The 22,135-nt window shown below is 46.3% G+C and overlaps 1 protein-coding gene across 3 annotated transcripts; it reads left to right on the forward strand.

The window, feature by feature from the left end:
• The first annotated feature begins 5,148 nt into the window (after window positions 1–5,148).
• ZNF740 (zinc finger protein 740) lies at window positions 5,149–21,696 on the forward strand. Of its 3 annotated transcripts, none has more exons than XM_055003468.1 (7): window positions 5,149–5,256; window positions 8,760–9,128; window positions 11,947–12,078; window positions 12,246–12,332; window positions 14,891–15,014; window positions 15,573–15,691; window positions 16,326–21,696. In XM_055003468.1, the coding sequence occupies exons 2-7, from the start codon at window positions 9,120–9,122 to the stop codon at window positions 16,413–16,415; spliced, it is 561 nt and encodes a 186-aa protein (XP_054859443.1). In that variant the 5' UTR covers window positions 5,149–5,256; window positions 8,760–9,119; the 3' UTR covers window positions 16,416–21,696. The 3 variants fall into 3 exon arrangements, with proteins under 3 accessions (XP_054859443.1, XP_054859444.1, XP_054859445.1); XM_055003469.1 differs by having other exon boundaries at window positions 11,947–12,039; XM_055003470.1 differs by lacking the exon at window positions 11,947–12,078.
• Window positions 21,697–22,135: the final 439 nt, after the last annotated feature.

The following is a 22,135-nucleotide window of genomic DNA, read 5'->3' on the forward strand; positions in this document are numbered from 1 at the left end:
ACATATTAAACAACACAGAATTACCCAGTAGGATCATACTTCAAACAACAGATAGTACATTGTAATAAAGTCTATGGTCCCTATTTCTTTACTCATGCATGTCTTTGAGACCACTTCCTTACTGTGTAGTCCTCCTATCCGAGTAAAAAACCCTCTTGAATAATTGAGTTTTTTATCGGTTGTGGAAAGCTGACCTCCGGTGACCTTTTCTCAAATGCATTAGCAGTACCCCAGTGCGGGATGGCTAGAACACACATTCTGCAAACAAGGGGGGAATGAGAATTTTTAAAACTCTCAAAATATCCAAAGCAAAACCATAAGGCCCCTGAAATAATATTCAAAATGGAGCAGGGAAGGGAAATGTCAGACTTCCCAAACCTCCTGGTAATTATGTTGAAAAGGCCACCGTCCAACTTTTGTTAAAGCAGAAATGCAAATATTTATTTATTAAATTTATAGTCCACTCTCCCCACAAGCAGGCTCAGAGCGGATAACATCATGTCATAAAACTACATTAAAACACATTAAAACATAAGATTCAGTACAAGAAGGTAGCAACTCTACACAGCAGCCCATATCGCCAAACCCAACCTAGTACACCCCATGGGGGGCGGGGGCAGAAGATGGTATACAGCATTAAGTGAGTTGGCAGAGAACTGGGAGAGGGGGAATTATGATTTCCCCAACCCCTCAACAGGAAACTGGCGAAGGAGCTCACCTCTGCCCCAGCCTCAACCATATGCCTGGCGGAACATCTCCGTCTTACAATCTGGTGGAAGGATAATAAATCTCACTGGGCCCTAGTTTTCACAGACAGAGAGTTCCATCAGGTTGGTGCCAGGGCCGAAAAGGCCCTGGCTCTTGGGTTGCCAGCCTCCAGGTGGTGGCTGGAGATCTCCCAGAATTACAACTGACCTCCAAGCCACAGCTCCCCTGGAGAAAATGGCTGCTAAGAAGGGTGAACTCTATGGCATTATACCCCTCCGAGCCTCCCCAGACCTCACCCTTTCCCAGCTCCACCCCCCAAATCTCCAGGTATTTCTCATCCTGGAGCGGTCAACCCTACCTGGCTCTGGTCAAGGCTACCCTATCTAGATACCATGTTCAAATCACTGCTTGGCCATGGAAGCTTGTTGGGCGACCTTTGACCAATCATACACTCTCAGCCTATCCTACCTCACAGGGTTGCTATGAGGAATAGGGGAGCGGAGAATGATGTGAGCTGCTTTGAGTTCCCTTTGGGGAGAAAGGCAGGGTATAAGCAAAGTAAATTGAAATAAATAAATAAAGGGGCAAGGCATTTTTCCTCAGGCATATTGGCAACCTTTTCCTGATCCAAAGCTGTTCTCCCACATCTTTTTAAAACTTCAATGATACATCAGGAGATCTGTTCATAGACCCCCCCAATATCTTATGAAGTTTGGGCCCAAGAGGGTTATCTAGAACATAACCCTGTCTTGCAAAGAAGAGAGCCCCAGTTTTGTGTAGTAGTTAAGAGTGCTGAACTAGAGCCCCAGGTTCTATCCAGCCACAAAGTCTGCTGGGTGACACTGAGGCAGCTATTCTCTGTCAGTCTAACCTACCTCATAGGACTTGTGCAAGGACAAAAGGGGAGAACCACATAAACCATCTTGAGCTCCTTGGAGCAAGCAGGGATACCAAAGACATTGAGAGACAGGAGATCTATTTCAAGGTAGGGTGATCTTAACCAATAGACAACAGGGGCAGCTGCCCTGGCTTGGGGGGTGGCCCTGACCACCCACCAGCCATCACCCTCAAAGGAAGGGGGGGCAAGAAGAAGAAAATCAGGCTCCTGCTCCCAGTTGCTCCTGCCCTACCTGAGGCCTGGGCAGCTGGCTTCAGCGAGCAGCAATGGCTCCTCCTCACCTTGCATAGAGCAAGAACAACTCCTGCTTGGCCCCAGCAGTGATAGCGGTGGGAGGTGGCAGCGATTCTCAGGCCCCCGCCTACACTTTTTGCTCAGGGTCCCAGTATAACTGCTGTTTCAGGGAACTCTGTCTTCTTGTTAAGAACCCCCCCCCCGATAGTCTTCTAATGGAACACACTACTTTAAGAAATAATGAAATTGAGAATTGTGCAATTATTTTCTGAACCTTTGGAAGAAAGCACCGAATGGCCCACAATAGTACAACATGTCCTCGAACCTTATCTAGTTTGCAAAGCCATAAAGATGACGGTTACCCAGTTTGCAACGACATAGCATTCCTCCTTCCTCAAAGTTCAACAGGCAGGGATATTTCCCCGAGCAGATACAGACACATTACCTGGGGCGTTTCCTAATCTCACCTCCAGGGACACAAGAATTAAAACCGATTTCAATTTTCAACACATACAGAGATATTAACATAGTTTCTTAAACAGCTTCCAGGACAGCTGGTCAGATTTGACTTCTCGTCTGTAGGACAGCCTAATTAATGTTCTTGGCATGGCATCCTGTTTTTGCAACTGTTGGGAAAACTTGCTACATACATCTCTAAGCCTGCCCATAGGATGATATTATTGGTCACATAATATATATGTGACATACTGGGAGGGAGAGTGGTTCCCCTGACATTTTTTACTCTACCCTGAAACTTCTCTAGGATGCATCTTGAAGCTTCCCTTCCTGAGAAAACTATACAAGAAATGTGGTTCCCCTATCAGTAGCACTATGTGTGAGACAGTTGACAGAACCACTCAAAAGGACTGTACCCTCCTCCTATCTCCAGCTGATCTACACAACATGAAACAAACTGGAGCTGTTCCCTACCTACTGACTTACCTGTGAATAAGTAGTCCAGTTCCTACTCACCTTTCTGTTTAGGCTCCCAAACTTTTCAGTCAACCCAGTAATACTTTGATAGACAAACCTTAGCAGGTAGCCATCAGGCTTACATCATTAATAAGTAGATGCAAAGCTTTACTTGCTATCTTTCAGAGATCAAAACAGCCAGTCAGGCCCAGTTTTGTTTTTCTTGGTCATTTAGCAACAACCCTACATTCTCCACACAGTCCTACATCCTCTGCTAGGGTCACCAACTGGGCTGGAGAAAATTTTCCCATTTGTTACTGCTTTCTGGTTGCCATTTTATGATACGTCCAGTTGGTCCTGAGCGACAGCATTGAATAGATTCATATATTGGTTTTTCGTGACTGATAATTGATTAATTAACTACCAATCAGTTATGCTCAGTGGAAGGTACTAGCTATCACAGACAAGGCTCTTTATGGCCTTGCTCTGCCATACCCAAGGGACTGCCTCTCTTCCAATGTCTCCTCATGGCAGCTTCGCTTATCTGAACAGGGTCTCCTACAGGTGCCACCTTGCACGTGGGTGAGATCAACAGCTGCCTGTACAAGTGTTTTCTCTGTTACTTACCGAATGTACCAGCTGTTGATTGTATTGACCTTTGCTGTGTAATCTGCCTTGTGTCTCAGTGAGAAAGGCAGACCATAAATAGCCTCAATTAATTAATTCTTTGTTATTTGTGTCATTTAATTAGAATCAAGTTCAGCCCTGGAATTTACAAAGTGATTATTTTTTAAAGTGCCACTGAGCATATGCAAAGTGCTTTCCACAGTCCAGTCTGTCCCCATTCATTTACACTTAAAGGTAAAGGTACTTAGAAGGACCGAACTCCAGTATCATACCTCATCTAGACCTGTAACAAATCTAATTGTATAAATTAAACAATAGCCTTTATTATGAGGCAGTGAGTCCTGTAAATAATGCAACCACATTTCTGCAGCCGTAAAGTGGTCAGATGTACAAATGCAAGAAAAAAAGATGATTGAGGAGGTAGAAAGGATTGCAACATGTCAGACTGTAAGTGGAGGAGGATCTCAGATGTTCTTTTCCCTGCAGGCAGACAATCAGAGCAGAGAGAGGAAGAACAGAAGCAGTCCCCCCTGCTGTGCTAGTTTTCTATTTGTGTGGAAATAATTCCAGAGAGGTAATCTTGTACCAAAAATTTTATTCCCGCAAAAGCGTTCAAGGACGATGTGAAACAACATTCAGAATGTGCTATCCATTACCACAGATTCCTGTACATGTCATTGAAGACAGGTAGCCATTTTCATCCATCTCCTCTGTGTAGTTCTTCAGTATATTGTAAATACTACTATATTATTCTCCATTACTATGTATGGGTGTGAAGGTCGGACAGTGAAGAAAGCTGACAGTAAGACCATTGATTCATTTGGTATGTGGTGCTGGAGGAGAATTCTGTTGATACCATGGACAGCAAAAAGACAAATAAGTGGCTACTAGATCAAATCAAGCCTGAATCCTTCCTAGAAGCTGAAATGACAAAACTGAGGCTATCATACTTTGGTCCCATCATGAGAAGACAAGATTATCTGGAAAAGTCAATCATGCTAGGAAAAGTGGAAGGTAGGGTTGCCAGCCTCCAGGTGGTGGCTGGAGATCTCTCTGAATCACAACTGATCTCCAGGCCATAGAGATCAGTTCCCCTGGAAAATATGGCTACTCTGGAATATGGATTGAATGGCATTATACCCTGCTGATGTCCCTTGCCTCCTTAAACCCTGCCCTCTCCGGGCATCACTCCCAAAATCTCCAGGAATTTCCCAACCTGGAGCTGGCAACCCTAGAAGGCAGTAGGAAAAGAGGAAGACCTAAAACGAGATGGCTGGACTCAATAAAAGAAGTGACGTTCTCCAGCTTGCAGGATCTGATCAAGTCTGTTAATGACAGGACATTTTGGAGGCCTTTTCTTCATGGAGTCGCCATAGGTCGTAGGCAACTTGACAGCTGCACATAACACACACACTAAAACAAAAGTCCACCAGGCACCTTAAAGACTAAAAACATTTATTTCCATATGAGCTTTATTCGTTTAAGCTGCCTCTGGACTTCTGTTTTACCTGTGTGCAGCAGACTTTTAAAATGGAGGGGCTATACCCTGCTAAGACAGCAGGGGGCCTCGGCCTGTGCGAAAATTTCTAGGCCTGGTCACCTTGGTAACGTAACCCCTTTCCCTCTTCTTGCCCTGTACCAAGATGGCGGCGCTGGGAACGCAGAGCCTTCTCCCAGCCTGCGCACGCACACGGGTGGCCGAAGAGCGGAAGCGATTGCAGGTGGGGACCGGGGCTCCTACGTTTCCGCTTCCGGGGCGGTGGCGACGGTAGCTGCAGGGGCCGGGAGGCTTCGGCGGTGGCGGCGGGCGAGCGCGTCCTTCCTCCCTTCCCTCTCCGAGGTGAAGGGGAGCGCGGAGCGACGGCGAGCGGAGTCAGGTACGGGAGTCCGTGAGGGGAAAGAGGGAAGAACCGCGCGCGCGCGCTCCCGCCGCCCGCCCCCCCCGCTCTCGGGCGCGCGCGCGGTGAAGCGGGGGACGATGGCGCGTTCTCGTCGCGCCCAGCTGGGTCACGGGAGCGGCGTTGCTTGGCTGCTCCCGGCCCCGGCACCTGTTCTAGCGCACGACCTTCCCCTTGCCGGTTCGGTGCTGCGCGCTGGCCGCCTCCCCGCGGTTCTTCTGGCCAGGCGAGTTCTGCTGCTGCTGCTTCCTCCCCCGTGGGCGCAGGTTGCATTTTATTTTATTTTTGCATTAGTGCCTTTTTTAAAAAGCCGTGTTAGTATGTAGTAGCAAAGTAGCAAAGAGTCCAGTAGCACCTTTAAGACTAACCAACTTTACTGTAGCATAAGCTTTCCAGAACCGCAGCTCTCTTCGTCAGATGCATCATAGTAAAGAGTCCAGTTGCACCTTTAAGACTAACCCGCTTAATTGTAGCATAAGCTTTCGAAAGCCACAGCTCTCTTCGTCAGATGCATCTGATGAGAGCTGTGGCTCTCGAAAGCTCATGCTACAATAAAGTGGGTTAGTCTTAAAGGTGCTACTGGACTCTTTGCTTTTTTTTTTAAGTTATGCACTGAGTTCCCTGCTTAAGAGTTGCCATTTTTTTTCTTTCCTTTTCCGCCATTCCTTTTCTAAACACATACATGAGACTCTGACATCTATATTTATTTAGTAAAGAGTCCAGTAGCACCTTTAAGACTAACCAACTTTATTGCAGTGCAAGCTTTCGAGAACCACAGCTTCTCTTCGTCAGATCTTGTGTCTGACGAAGAGAACTGTGGTTCTCAAAAGGGCGGTATATAAATTGAATAAATAAAAATAAATAAATAAAATAACGTTGGTTAGTCTTAAAGATGCTAATGGAGTTTTGGAACTACAGACTAATATTACTAATTCCTCTGAATCTATATTTATTTAGATATTTATGCCCTGTTTTTGGACTCTGTTGGAGACCCAAAGCACCGTTGTTCTTCCCTTCGTCCATTTTGGCCTCACAACAACAACCCTGTGGGTGTATCAGACTGAGAAACAGAGTGACAGGCTTGAGCCACCTAGTGAGTTTACATGGCAGAATGGGGATTCAGATCTCTGTTAAGGATGTGCTAGTTCAGATGAGCTTTCTCTAGATATATTTAAGTAGTCCGCCTTTCTCAGTGAGATTCAAGGCAGATTACGCAGTATGAGATTAGTACAATCATATTTGTAACATTGAGGGAAATGAGTGTGGTTGGTGCTCAGGTACAAAAAAGACAAGCAACACCTTTCCTGGATTCCACACACATACATACACACACACCCCTTTGTAGAAGGTGTAGGCTGTCAAGTTTAGGCTTGCTTCACACAATACCAAATTGTTAGGCAGAAGGGCCTTTTTGTATTGGACTGAACATGATGGGGCCAGCGCTGTGGCTCAGCAACAGAGCATCTTTTTTTGCATGCAGAAGGTGTGAGGTTCAGTCCTTAGCATCATCAGCAAAAAGGATCCGGTAGTCGTTGATTGGAAAGATTCAGATTTTGATACTCTCGAGAGCCACTACCAGTCCGAGTAAAAAAGACTGGCTTCGATAGACCAGTGGTTTGTCTTAGAAGAAGCTAGTTTTATATGTTCATGGAAGCCAAGTGAACATCATAAGAAGGAACATAGGGTCCTGGTTATGGGGGGAAAGTGCACTGAGAGATCCCCCTGTGTGATTGTTCTTGCTCCCCCTTGGAGTGACACCTGCTTGAAACAACCTCTTTTCCATCAAATCCCTACTGAAAGCTCTCTTGTTTCAAGAAATCCTTTCTGAACCCTTTCAGTCTTCGTTACCAAATGCATCAGAAGGGGTAAGTACCTTTGACAGCATTTGCTTGAATCAACATCTTGATAACTTTGCATGTTAAATTGTCCACTCCTTTGGGCAGGTGAGGAGGGAGTGTTTGGTTTGCTAATTCTGTAAAACAGCATGATGATATTGTGAATTTGGTGAAGGCCATCTTTATTCTGCACTGGAATTGCAAAGCTTGGGACAATCCGGAGTCCATTGAGCATTTTTGAAAAAGGAAAATAAATACATATTGATTATATACTTATCTTGGACTTCCTTGGGACATTTGCTGGAAACAATTGTATCAACTGTGTATGATATTTTATTAAGGGTTATTAATGTAACTATTGTAATTTTGATTAACTGCTTGAACTTTTGTATTGGTTTACCTCTTGAGCACCTCTGGGCTCTTAAACTTTAAGAATACTGGGTGGTTTGAAACTAAACATTTATATTAATATTTATAGATCTACGTATCATTACTGTCAGTTTTCTCTTAGAGTCTGTTTTGGACATAACTGAGATAGCCTTTTGTTTGAGTTGTATCGCTGCAGCAAGCTAACAAGGCTACCCCGGCTGGCCCTTGCGATGACTGTATTGCTTTGGGTGTCTGACGACAGGTGCTAGTTGAGTGCCTGGTGTATGTAGTTTATTCCCTCAAACTGCTGCGTTTAAGCAAATGCACAGAAATCACTGGACCTCAAGTGTGCTTCCCTAGAAACGTGAACCAGTGTGGGCATAGTGACTAGACCGTCAGAATGAGAGCGGAACTACAAGTGACAAAAGGCACAGGTTGGACCCTTGTCAGCTTCCCTCAAGTTTTGATGGGAAATGTAGGCCGCTTGGCGGAATGTTGGATAAGTGACAGTTGAAAAGTCCGTTGGACAGCAGTCGGAGAGCCAAGCTGCAAGACCAGGACGCCTACATTTCCCATCAAAACTTGAGGGGAGCTGACAAGTGTCCAACCTGTGCCTTTTGTCACTTGTAGTTCCGCTCTGAGATCTTGGGAGATTATGGTTCAAATCCCCACTCTGCTGCGAAGCTTGCTGGGTGACTCCCCCCCTCCCACCAGATCCAGTCACATAACACTCAGTATGGCTTACCTCACAGGGTTGTTGTAAGGATAAAATGAAGGAGGCGAGAACTGCCCTGAGGCCCTTGAAGGAGTGGTGGGATTAAAATGTATGAGACAGCTGAGGAACACAATCCATGCTTTGTGAGGCTGGGGGGGATTTCTGCACATAACATTTCAGTCATTCATACTATGCAAATTTATAATTCTTTGTGTCGCTGGTATTCATCTTACTCCTGAGTTTGCAGAGTTGAAGTGTTAACTGTTTGGTCACTAACATACCAGTTTACATAGTTACACTGGGTTTTCAGTAGTCGTGCATCAAGTATTTTTTTCTATACGTTAACTGTTTTGCTGCAGATTGGCGTTTTCCTTTGTAGGGTTAAAAGTCAAAAAGCATGTTATGTTGTGCTGTAACTATGAAAGTTAGTGCAGGAAAATTCCGCATGTCGTTGTACTGTTGTGTCTTTTGTCCTGTCTTGGAAGGTTCTTTGACATCCTGATCAACAGGCATTTCACTCTATTTCCAGGCAGGTGGGTCAACAAACCTTTCTTAATCTGCAGGTTCAAACTAGAGGAAGAAACACGGTGATACTGTAACAGCCCTGCCAGAAGGACCTTGGCATTCTTTTCTCCAGAGGGGGCCATCCAGCCGGAGGAGTTAGGTTTGGTGTGACTCGTCCACAACAGCGGCGCAGTCTGCAGCTTTCCCCGGCTTTTAACGGTGCTGGGGGGGCTTGCTGTGCGCCGTTCTGGGTTCTCCGACTCCAGAAAGATGTCTACAAAGTGGAAGGTATTGGACGGGACCGGCGCAGAAACGATTTACTGAAAAATCTTTGTAGTCGTAAAATTCTTTCGTGGGCGAGAGAGAAAGCGTAAGGACTTGGCCGTAATCTACGTATTGAGGACTGTCAGACTAACGCGATGGCTCAGGTAACAGGCCCTGGTTCTCCCATCCTGTCCAACAGGAATTCTTCATTACAGGAGGTGGCTGCAAAGAGCCCTCAGCGAAGACCTGTTCTGTGTGTAACATGAACAGTTTCGCTCTCGATGGCCAGAAGAAATGACTTGCTTCCCTCTTCTAACTGGCTACAGAAACGGCAGATGGTACCATCTTGCCATTCTTGTCTCTATGTTGAGCCTAGCAGCTCTGTTTCACGTTCAGAGTAGAGGCCAACGGGAGGTGGAAAGCGCTCCCATCTTTGCAGAAGCTGCTCACAGGAGAATGCTAAGGCTCTCTTTCTCTCCCCTGTTCCTCCAGCTTTTGTTAGGACACTGGCATGGTGCAGTATAACATAGCAGAATCTAGACAAAATCACCTTGTAGGACAGATGCGACCTGTTGGAGCCCAGTCAATTATAGATGGCTTTGTGCGTGGTTTCCCTACCTTATAATGCTTTGTAACCTTTCAGAGGTCAAGGAAGCTATCTGGGCTTGCATTTTGTTTAATTAATTGTAATATTTGTATCCTTGTCCTCCCCCTAACAACCAACAAAAGGGGCCCCATTACCAACTATATTTTTAGGAATAAGGAAAGGATTAAAACCCTTAAAGGCTTTGCAGGTGTAAGGACATTTTAGATATATTTGAATGAATCTGTTCCAGGGTTGACTTTATTTACTTGCTGTACCCGCTAAGCCCAGATGTTTTTTTCTCCCATTTTTCTCCCATCTTAATTGAAGACTGTCCCATATCCTTAGGACAAGCAAAGCACCAAAGAGACAGAAGGTTCTTGCAGTAGGTTTTTAAGGATGATCGGCAGAATGAATTAATCTTTTCCTTGCACTCTCTTCTACCTTGGCCAAGAACGAGGCTCCAACTTCTGTTTGAAAAATGTTAGGTCGCTAAATACCAACTGTGATTCCTTTATTGCGTCCATGTTTATTCCTTGTTTGGCACAAACTGTGGCCTAGCCACTTCCTTGCAGGGAAGCCCCCTGCCTGCCCCTCTGACCATGTGCACCAATCCTACTGCAGAGGTGTCCTCACTGGTCTGGGGAGTTGAAGCTCATTTACGATGTGCATCCTTCAACTCCCCCCCCCCCCCGCCCAGAGGGGCAGGTGTTCTGCAGCCTTCCTCGGATCTCTTGACACGTTCCTTGTTTTCCTTTGAGGAGTGTTTCCGGTATTGCATTCCTTAGGTGCTTTTTGACAGTTCATGCTCAGAAGAAGCAGTGAGATAACGGCCTCTAAAGGCAGTGTCTTTGATGTCAGAAAAATCAAACTCTGGGTAAGGCCTCTGGAGAGATGCCACACTTGTGATACTCCAGAGATGCAGCATCTGTTATTTTCTTGCCCATTCCATGCACAGGTTTTTAAAGTGAGTTAAGATGCACAGGAGGAAAACCAGTGCTGTAACCTGAGCTTACCTACCTTTAATTCTCCCCTACCCCCTTTGTGGAAGCTTAGTTTTTCACTTCCCCCCTTCCATAAGATTTGGGATGCTTGCAGAAGGCACGTGGAATATCCATCCGCTCAACAAGGTATGGAGGTGACCTTCCAGGTCTTTAGGCATATTGCTGTGTACACTTGTAACCCACAAGATCTTCACCAGTGCTATTGCAGCCTTGGAAACAGCTTTCTGCAAGGTCATCGGTGGTTGATGCCTGGTTTACACACACAGAGGGGTTAGAACGGACTGCTCCACTTCAGACTGCCAATGGAATGCTGCTCCCTTACTTTAAAAACACTCTGCAAATGGAAAATTAGCACAGCAGGCTAAGAAGGGGGAATGCAGCTTTGCTTCTTGTTTGGACAGGCGTTTGCTTGCAGTTCTTTTTCAATGCAAAGGAACGTTCAGTTCTGAAACAAATTAGAATATACAGCTGGACTTGCAATCCAACCTATTCTGGAAGCTCAGGGCTTTGTTACCTCATTCTCCTCTGTGTGTGTGTGTGTGTGTGAGTGGTACACAAGACTTGCCTCCAGTGGGTGAAGTTCTACAAAAGCTGTCTCCTTTTATTTTTAAGGCACAAATATGCAAGCTGACTAGAAACAATTCTAGACTTATTGGCATGGCTGAATTGATTGTGATCTGTTTGGGGCATTTATACCTCTTTGGGTCCCCTTTTTGCAGGGGGGGAGAAAAGCAGGTTGAAAATGTTTGAACAACATATATCATGGTCTCTGAGCACCAGCACAGAAACAAAGTGTTTGTATGAAGTTGGTTTATGTTTTCTGTTCTGAGAAAACTGATAAATTAACTGCACTTTGCTGGACCTGATGGTGAGGCCTGCTCACTATTAGGTGCTGGTGTTCTGTCATCTGTTTCAAAACTAAAGTGGGTGGCTTGTGCCAATTATACAAGTTGCAAAGCCAGGCGGCCCAGAGACAGAGCTTTTTACGTAGATGGGAGGAGGACTCCTCAGGGCATAAAAATGACTTTATAAATTACCCCAAAGAAAGAAGAAAAACCTAGAGAAAACAGCCTGGGGCATACTGAGCGTGCTGCAGTGGCCACAGAACATCGGCAGCAATTGAGAATAAAGAGGGAAGAGGCTGCAGGCAGGTGGGAAAATTGGCTGACAGAAGCTTCTGAGAGTGTACAGAATCCTGGAGGGGGGAGGTTTTGGCGGTAGGAAAGGGATTTCTACCACCACCCTCAACTCCTTGCAGAACCTTTGTTGGAGAAGGGGTCACAAATCAGATTGCATCCCACAGCTTAGAAAGAACGGTCCCATTCTCATGTCGACTTACTATCTCCTGTCACACTCAGCTTCCACCTTCCTCACTTTGTATTTGTCTCTCCCTAGGCAAGTCTTCTGGCCTGCGAGGGTCTCTCTGGGGTTTGTCTCGTGCCAACTGTTGCCAGCAAGAAGATGATGCCGAAGCAAAGCTCCAAGCAGGTGGAGAACGGAGAGAGAGGGGGTGCACCAGATATGTTGGTATGGGGCAGCCCATTTACAGCTTATCTGCTCCTAGGTGCCCTCTTCTCCTTGTGCCAGTGGGGTGATAAAGCAGAAGGAGCCAGGACAGGGAACACGGCATGTAGGGCTAGGGGTTACATTACTGGCATTGGTGTGACACGCTGTCCTGCTTTCTCTCTCCAAAGGGTCACCGCAAAGAGAGTGAGAAATCTCGCAGCCGGAAGGAAGAAGAGACAACAGAAGGGTCTCCACCTAAAAAGTCCCTTAAAAAGGCAGGTAATCTTCTATAGTACACCCTAGCCAGAACCATCTTCCTGCCCCTGTGTAGCCATCATATGGTGCACTTTCTTGCAGGGCAAGAAGGGTGCCACTGTCACTTAGAACTGGCTGTTACTCAGAGTGATATGCATTCTCCTTTATTGGACAGAAGTAATTGAGTGTCCCCCAGGTTCGTTGCTTTAAAATACCTTTTTCCAAATCAAAAGCTTCCACTGAAGAACAGGAAAATTTGGAACATCCATTCCACGCATTGGTGCTAACTTGGAAGTGCAGGAGGGGAAAGACCGAGATGCTGCCTTACTGGGGGTGTTGCACAACTGCTGCCTTAAGAAATTTCCTTGTGGTGAATTGATGTATCCAAGCATTAACGTGCCTGCAACAAACATGTCCTGATTGTAAAGCATCCTGAAACTGCATCTTCAAATTGGAGCCAGAGAAGGGTACTGTAGGAAGCTCAAAGCGCAATGCTAAACCGTGTTTCGCCTAAGCCCATCCTAACATATTTTTAAAGAAAGCCCCTGTGGTGTAGGTGCCGGGATTTCGATTGGGGAGACATGGTTTTAAATCCCTGTTCAGACCTGAAGTTTGATGGGTGGTCTTGGGCCAGTCACACTGCCTAACTTAATTTGGAGGGTCGTTGGGGTGGAATGGTGGGAAGGTGCCCTGTGCGCCTTTTGTGATAGGTAGCACTCTAGGCTCTTAGCAGGGAGAAAAGAATTTTTAAAGTACAAGACATGTGAAATAGCCTTCCTGGTGACGTGCAAGAACTGGTGGTGTTCTTCGGAGCTGGATCCCGAATTCAGTGGGGATAGCCTTTGAACAGGGCATGAGCAAAGTGCGCTGCGTTTAGTTTTCTTTCTGGGAGAGGCAGTTAATCCATCTTGCCCTCTTCATAACGACCAAGTCCAGCACTGTGAACAGCAAAGGGCTGTGTCCTTTAAAAACAAACTTATGCACCCAGGCGATCTATATTCTGCAAACAAAACCTAGGGGAGGTCCCCAGATATCAAAATACAAACCAAAGACCGCAGTCCTAGGAGACCTGACAAAATCAAATTAACAATAATACAGTTACCAATTTATACTCATATTATTTTTTAAATTATTAACTATAAAGTGCAAGGTGCAAAAGTGTCATTTTAGCTACAAACGGACTCATATATTCATACAGTTAGTACCCCAAGTCACACATTTTCAATCAACCGATGCGTCCAAAATCAAGTAAGTATCACAGTTCACATCCAAGAAGGTCCTTTTCCTTCTTAAATTTCTTATTCCTTTTTGTATCCTTAATTTGATTTTGTTAGGTGTCCTAGGACTGCAGTCTTTGGTTTGTATTTTGATCCATATTCTGTGCTCAGAAAAGTTAAATCCTGAGATCTTGTGGCTGTGCAGATTAACCACAGTTGCTCATTTCTGTTGCTGGTCATTGCATAGAATGACAGAGAGGGCGCCAATGCACCCTCCTTCACCGCTGGAAATCCTACACATCTCTCTGGTTTCTGACATGTCAGCCCCACACTTCCCAGCATTGTCTTCCTGGTCGTAAAGGCTAGAAGCTTGTCAGTTTATAATTAAATAGGTTTTTTTCAGGCTGAATTCTGTGCCCCGAACCACGTTCTGCAACGCCTTCTGCTTTCCTGTAGAGCTGAGCAGCAAACATGTGGCTCTGGGTGTTAGTAGCAGGGTGGGGGAGAGATTTCAGAGTCTTCTCTGATGTATCACCAGTTGTTCATAGGGGGTCTGGCTAAGAAAATCCGGTTCCTAGAGGCAGAATACCAGTCTCAGCAGGCAGCCCTGGGCTGAAGCAGAGTAAGGTTTCTCAGGCCAGCTTTGGATTCTGGCTAACCTGTTGCATAAAGAAAAAGAAACGTGAGACGTTCCATGATAGATTTGCTAGTGTTGAGTGGCATTTTCTCCCTTCTCCTATGAAAACTGAAACGCATCAGAAGCCATTTTCGGCACAGGACGTGTCTGGTTTGAAAGCACGAGTCTAAACTTGGATCCTGGCCATTATTCATATATTTTTTTTAATGCAACTTGCCTGTTGAGTGTCCGTTCACTCGCACTCGATCCCCAAAGGGCGCAAAGCTGTCTCCCCTTGGTTGCCTAGCCCAGTCTGTTCATAGCTTTCTATACATTGAGCTCCGTGATAGCAACTTCCCAGCGACCTCAGTTCTCTCTGTACAACGATCAATATAACCACGAAAGAGGCTTTGTCAAGGAGTGGTTCCTTTGAACCTCCTTACATTTCTCGGCCACGGCTTGCGTTTTAAACTAGGCTGCTTTAGAGTGAAAATCAAGGCTGGATATGATTTGAACTGCAGGAGGTAAACTGTGCAGCCTGGATTTCTACCCCCCACCCCGGAGCATGTGGTTCTGAGGGGAGGCATGCACGTGTAGAAAATGTGGCACTGGGACCAGAGCACCAGTAGCAGCCGCAAGCTTTCGAAACACACAGGCGGAGGGGAGATTCGGCAGGCCAGAAGTTGTGGCCGTGGGGGTGTTGATGCACTGGCCAAGAAGATGACCGAGAGCGCTGTGATTTCAGGTGGTGGTGATAGAACAGAACGGGTCCTTCCAGCTTCGGATCCCCAAGAACTTTATTTGCGAGCACTGCTACGGTGCCTTCCGGAGCAGCTACCACCTCAAGAGGCACATCCTCATCCACACCGGTAAGTGGACGGGCGTGGCAGGGAGCCAAGTCCAGTGCGTTTAGCAACGGCTGAGGACTTGGTTAGGCATAGTTCATGTCTGCGTAATGGAGCAGAGGTAATGGAGCATTTGCTCTCTAGCTCCAGGCGGACGAAAGGGAGAAAGGGACCTCTCTCGCAAGAGCTGCATCCTTCGGCACGGAGCAGCAGCCTCTTCCTTGGAGAAGGTTGCAGGAGAGCCTGTACTCCTTGCTCATGTGGGCTCTGATGGATGTGATTTCTGGGACAGGAAGTCCACTGTCCTGTGAGGAGAAGGATGCTGAAAGCATAGGTGCTGCTGTTTGGGGTGGGTGTGGAGTTTGTGAGAAGGCAGCCCTCCACCAGGAGCATCTTCTGCTTGAGGCTGCCGATACGGGTGCAAATGGTGCAGGCAATTGCACAACTCCCCCTCGCATCATCGGGGCTTCCATTGGAGACATTTCTGGATTTGTTGCGTCCTTCGGAGCGTAGAGTTGCCGAGAATAAGCCTTGAAGCTCCGTTCTGCTCCCAAGGCGTCTGTTTCCTTGCGTGTTTTCCAGGTGAGAAGCCATTTGAATGTGATGTTTGTGACATGCGCTTCATTCAGAAATACCACTTGGAGCGCCACAAACGTGTGCATAGCGGGGAGAAGCCATACCAGTGCGAACGCTGCCTGCAGGTTTGTTTATGCCTCCTCGTTTCACCTCTGTTTTGGGATGTGTTCGCGTCCTTGTTCGTCTTGTAGGCCATTACACATTTTGGAACGCCATTATAAATTTTATTGTGACTTACGGATTGCCCCTATTTTAACTAAATTTCCTTCCACTGTATTAAAAGATAATATAGTCCCCTATCTGTTGGTGGACAGAGACCCAAAGACTCTGTTGGCTGTGGCCAAGTATCTCTCCACCATACTTTCCTTAAAGAAATAAAGACTCCTTATTTGCTGCTCAAGATCATTGTATCAAAGGAGCTTGAAAGAAAAGATGTAAGGGGCGAGGGTGGCTGTAACCCGCTCTGAGCCTGCTTGGGGGCAGGGGGCTGGCTAGAAGCCTAATTAATAAAATAATTAATAAATAAACTGGGGTGAGGGGTGAATTTTGCAGATTGCTTTGGGCTCACCAGCCTGTTATTTGACAGAGGGCTTCTAGTACAGAGGCTAGGACTGAACCATGGTCCAATAAAATAGACCACACTTACACGATGGTAACATCAGCCTGCCTAGGACTAGGTCTCTTCCTGTAGGACTGCGTGGCCTCCCTTGCGTCCACTGACTTTCTCTTCCTGAGCTTTCTCTCTCTTCTGCTTTTCAGAGCTTCTCCAGGACAGATCGGCTGCTGAGACACAAACGAATGTGCCAAGGCTGCCCAAGCAAAGCGTCCGACTCTCAGCTGCTGCTCTAGGGGTGGGCCCGGAGAGATGAATTTAGAAGAAGCTGGAAAGCCAATGGAATTCTCTGTGGTCTTTTTGTTTTGGGGGGGAGGGGGGAGATTCTTTTGTGCTTGCATTTGCCTACTGGGCATACCCCCTTGTGAAAAGGGGAAGAGCTGAGGCAGGGCACAGACTTTTAAGCTAGGCTTGGACGCTGTAAATAAGTTGAGGATGAACTGCCTCTTGCAGTTGTGGATGAACTTTTGTGTTTGGGGCGTTTCTTGTGGGAGGGGAGAGTCTCTCTCTTTCGCTCGCTCTCTCGTGGGGAAAGTTATCGCCATTTGCCTCGTGGAAAGTCTTTGAGAGAACTGCAAGACCTCTCGTGCAGGTCCAGAATGACGGTGTTTTAGAGCTTCTGATTGACCTGTCTGCCCACTTGCTGAACCTCTGGGCATGCAAAAATGGGAGAAGAACAGAGTAATTGATTTTCTTTTTTTAAAAAAAAATTAGAGGCAAGCCTAACCAGAACGTGACACACAAGCAATGGATTTAAGAGACGGCGGCAGAAGATTTTTGAAACCTGGATTCACAGGAGTCTGTGCCATCAGAGCATTGCCATAAGGTCAACAGAGCTTTTTCTTTTAAAAAAAAATGTTCCTGTAGTATCTGGGTTTGTGATTCTAAGCTTTCCTTTATCCCTCAGGTTTCAAAAATACAAGGGCTGGAGAAGAGGTACCCTATGTTGCCAGCTGTTGTAAAGTCCACCATTCAGGAGGTACCGCTAGCATAGTCAATGAGATACTGGCTACATCCAGATGCCTGAACATCTGGTTACTCCCAGGTGGGGGAGGAGCTGCAGTCCCTTTGCGGGAAATTGGCTCCTATCCCACTCCCTTGCATTCAGGGTCCGCCCCACTGAAATGTTTCTTTGTGCAGAACTTGGGTCCTCTCAAAGCCTAGATTTTGAGCTGGTGGCAATCCAGGATCACTAATCTTTGCCCATCCATGATTTGGCGGGTGGAACCAAGAACTTTCTGCGTGCGTTGGAGGATCAGCGTTCTCTTGGGGTTCCGTGGGGGGAAAGAACGTAGGTCTTCTATATAAACGATAGATGTCTGCGAATCGGGCCCAGTGTGCCTTTCGGTGCCATTAAATGAGATTCGGCTGCCTTGGTGCTGAAAGCCATCGTCTTGAGGAAGCTGTCCTCAGAGAGAAAGCAGAGGTCCCTGGACGCTCTCAGCTGCCCAGGCGTTTGCAGGCTGCACAGAAAAGAATTTTGCCAAAAATTTAGCCTGATTTTTTTAAAAAAACCATTCCGGCCAGTGCTGCTGTCTCTACTTTGCTTCGAGAAACCGAGGTCTCGTCATGCCTGCTTTTGGTTCAGGTTGTCATGGGGATGGATAGGCAGAGAGGCAATGCCCGTACTGGGACTCTGTCAATGTGAAACCTGCGCCTGGAATCCTAGTGTATGATTAAAGCAGAGCTTCCCACCCCTTCCCTTCTCCCCCTTAACCTGAATTCTCACACAGTTTTGCAGGCCTCCACTGGGGGTCCTCAGGTGTTTGAGACTTATGAAACTTTTGTAAACCCACTACATAAGTGGAGGCCTGAAATTCCTCCCCCCACCCCAAATGAAGTCCCATTGCAGAGAGAGGCTTAAATATCAGCCCAAGTGACTTGAGGATGTTTGTAAATAGAGGTAGGACACTTCTGATCAAGCAGCTTTCCTCCAGGTACATGATCCACCGTTGCTATACTCCAGAAGCTGCGCTGAAAAAAGTATCATGCAGAAATCATACCTAGTATCACATTCTTGATCTTTTTTTCTAAATACTTGTCTCCCTAGGCAAACTTTTCCTTTTTGACTCCATAGTTGTTCTTAACGTTGGCTGGAGCAAAACACCAGTAGCAAAGTGCTGGGCGGTGCGGTGGAGTGTGCTATGCACAGGGTATTATTCATTGCTCTGGCGCAACGGTTACTGGTGTTACAGAAGGAGCTATAAGGAACTTGAAAGTTGCATCCAGTTTCCACCACCGTTTCTTCTGCGCTCCTCATGAAGAGCCACTGGGATGTCTTGCTGCCTTGGCCTGAGATTTGTGTTGTGCCGAAGTTGTTTCCAAACCCTGTTGGCTGTTGCCATTGTAACCTGCCCAAGCAGACACTGAAGAGTTTTAAAATCCTTTTTGTGTGTGTGCTGCAGAGTTGGGAAAGCCATTGTTGTTTCATACAAATGCGTGCGCACGCATCTCTTATTGACGTAGGTGAAGTAAAACGGGAAGCCTCGTTTTCACTAAAATTGGCTGCATCACCTATTAATGTATTTGATTGTCCGACGCTGCATAATAGCAGCTTGTTGCTATGTTGGATTGGACTAGCAAAAAAGCAACTTGTCATGCCTTTAAAAAAAAAAAGAAAGAAAAAAATTATCAATCGGTTTTTTTTCTTCTTTATAATTTCTAGTGACTGCTTTCTCCAAAAGGAAGTACAGGATTATGTTGATTAGAAAATGCTTGTTAAAAAAAACATAAGGGGGAAAAGAGGAAACTTGTTCTATGCCTCAGTTGTCTGTGGCAGCATTTTAAATTAGATTCGGAGCAGAGGAGGCCTTTATCATATGCTAGGCACGGCCGTGTTGATGCTGGCATTAATCTTGGCGATTATTGAAATGAGAAGCTGTGACGTACGTTCATCAGGTTAGAAACCCAGATCGTTAGCGGGGGGCGGCTGCCTTTTGCTATTCGCTCCCTTCCCTTACCAGAGCAGTGACCCATAAGTGCAATACAGTGTTTTGAGGCTCGCCTGCAAGAGTATAGTCAGTTCATTTGGAGGCTAGTCAAACATGGCGTTGCTAAGCTGTTACGCGTGCAGCTGTTTTGGCATTCCTTATTTGTGGTTTTTCAGCCACCAAGCCTGACAAAAGGAAAAACTGCTTTTGGTCAAGGCAAGTGGCTGCAGAGTGTACTAAGTGCATCGCTCTGTAAGCAGGCACGTGCTGCTTTTAGGGTCAAAGGCATAGAAATCGCCACGCTTCAGATGCCGACACGTGTGATCTTAGCTGTCGGGGCTTTTCTCAGAAAGTAGCTGGCACGCATCAGGGGTGTCGAGGGGGGAGTGGGCAGACAGGCTTCCTAGATGCTGTTGGTGGAGCTGGGTGGGGAGGATGGGGCTTCTGTGTTCTGTGCAACCATCTTCCTGGTACGGATGGCACTCAGCCAGTCTTGTGGCTCATCGCCATACCGCAGCATGCATAGTTTGGTTCAGGTGAAGTGTGTCCAGAGCAGGACTGTCTCTTCTGTAAATACATCCATTGTATTTCTCAAGAACCCTGTAAGGATGCTCATGGAGGGCTTACAAACCTTGCGAATGCTTAGGACCAAAAATGCTTTGGGGGAAATTCTGGGGGTGGGGGGAAGAGTCCCCTTGTGCTTTAGGGGCTGTGTACCAGAGCTTCCAAGAGTTCCTCTAACATGATAAAACAATCCAAGTTAAGGCTATTCTTAGACTGTGTCACTTACAGCAGGATTTGAGTTCAGTGGCGCCTTAAGAGCCCAACAAGATCTTCAGAGTGTAACCTTTCAAGAGTCAGAGCACCCTTCTGTACGTGAAGAAGTGGTTGATCGCTCAGGCGCTACGGCACTTAAATCCTACTGTTCCGCCGCAGGCTAACACAGCTACCCACCTAAACTGTGTCACTTAACAGTTGCAGGGCGGCATGCCTCCCTGGGAAGGGGATGTCTTAAAGAGAGCACTACCATGTCAGGGAAGAAGGGTGCAGTCTGAACGTCTCCCTGATGTTTCTAGTAAGGCAAGAAGTTAATGGAGGAGCGTTAAACGTGCAGCTTTTCTTCTCCCCTGCCCCAATGGAACAGTCCGGGTGCAGCTTCACCATACACGTCGGCCAGTCTGTGCACACTGGCGCTTGGTCCCCGTGAGGTCGGTGATAGGAAATGCAGTCGAAGCATGTCACCGTTTCTTGTTTTTGCAAATAATACACTAACACGCAAAAAAAACCCTTACACAAACCTTCCAGTAAATCGACTGCTTCCTGGAACAGGGTTTATTATGGGTTAGAAATTGGTCCCCATTTTTAGTGAAACAGAGATTCTCTTCACGGGTGATTGTGTTTTTTAAAAAAAATTGTTAGCGAAGGCAAGATCTGACTTTCTCTTATCTGCCACTGGATAAGACCAAGGCCATTTCCACACACGTTGAATAATGCACTTTCGCAATCCTTTGGAAGTGGGATTTTTAGTTCCACACATGGAAAAGCAGCTCCAAATGTTCACTAAAGAGTATTGAAAGTGGATTATCCAACGTGTGTGGAAGCAGCCCCAAAAGAACCTTTTTAAAATACATCTTGGCAGTTCAGAGTGGCCCAACGAGGCGATGTACGGTTGCAAAGTGACAAGGGTTCAGTAGGATGGGAATTGTAGGCTTCCTGTGGAAAATAAAAGGCGAGGCAGGCTGCCGTATGAAATGCTCCTGAGCGCCAGCAGGCTACAGCTGGTGTGACTGTTGGAAAGAACAGGATTGCAAAGCGGTGACTTGGAAACTTTTGAGTTCTGCGAGTCCTGGTTTGCAAGCATTGCCTTAGGAAGAGGTATTCCTTTCCAAACGAGAAGGGAGGGATATCTCTTCTAAGATGGCCCGTGTAAGACTCATACTTGCATCGACATACAGCCTGTGTCTTTCCTTCCTGGACGTTGAAGAAAGGTTAGTGCTGTATGGTGGTGTGTGTACCTTTGCCTGAGGTGTTCCTTGAGGGCACTGCAAAGTTCTTGGTTGTAATCTGGCCGCAGTTAAGCATTAATGTACATTTGGGGAAGCGTTTGGTACAATCTGCACTGCCTTCTTTGTTTTCCTCCATGGGAGGCGGGTAGACGTCTGTCCGTGGACAGGGCTCGGAACGCCTTAGAACTCAAGCGCACTCTCTCCTGCTGCATGACATGAGACTTGCCCAGTGAATTGCACACTGGATGTATCGTTGGCCCTGATTTTAAGAATGAATTTGGAGTAAGAAGAGGTGGTGCAGTTCGTGCTTATCGATAACACAGTTTTTCCATTGATAGCAAGAGGGAGAAGAATCGTAGCACTTCTGATTGAAAAGAGAAACCATGAAATTTGACTGTGTTGTTTCAGCCTAATATCGAAGTTCCAATGGCTTACTTGTTGTTTTTCCTTTCCTCCCCGTCCCATCCTTTGATTCACTTATTTTGCTACGGGGGAGGGACTTGGGGGCAGGGGTGTACCCAAGGGTCAGGATCACTTTTAAACTGTAGTTTTTATAAGATGTTATAAACTTGTATCTTTTTACCATGATAGTGTGGTGTCTGTTCCTTTTTTTTTTGTGCGCGAGCTGTTTGGAGGATACCGAAATAATCGTGCTTGCTTTGCTTCCCACCCACCCCCTTCAGTTCCGGCACTTCACAGCTCAGCTCTGACATACCCTCTCCCCAGATATTCCCACGTGCAACCTTTACTCCATTCATTCCCAGAAAGGGAAAAGAAAGCACCCATCCAGAGGCCAGCAGGTCCAAAAACTAGTAGCGCAATCCTAAGCAGAGTTAGGCCAGTCTAAGGCCATTGATTTCAATGGGCTTAGACTGGAGTAACTCTGTTAGGATTGTGCTGCTAGTGACCTTAGCCTGGGAAGTCTGGATGGCCCATGTGAAAGCTTTTTTAATATAAAAATTCCCGTTCTGTTTATTTAAAAATAGTTCTTTGAGTATCCCAAACAAGAAGAAGCAATGA

Source organism: Eublepharis macularius, chromosome 19, assembly GCF_028583425.1.
Source record: "Eublepharis macularius isolate TG4126 chromosome 19, MPM_Emac_v1.0, whole genome shotgun sequence".
Lineage (NCBI taxonomy): Eukaryota > Metazoa > Chordata > Lepidosauria > Squamata > Eublepharidae > Eublepharis > Eublepharis macularius.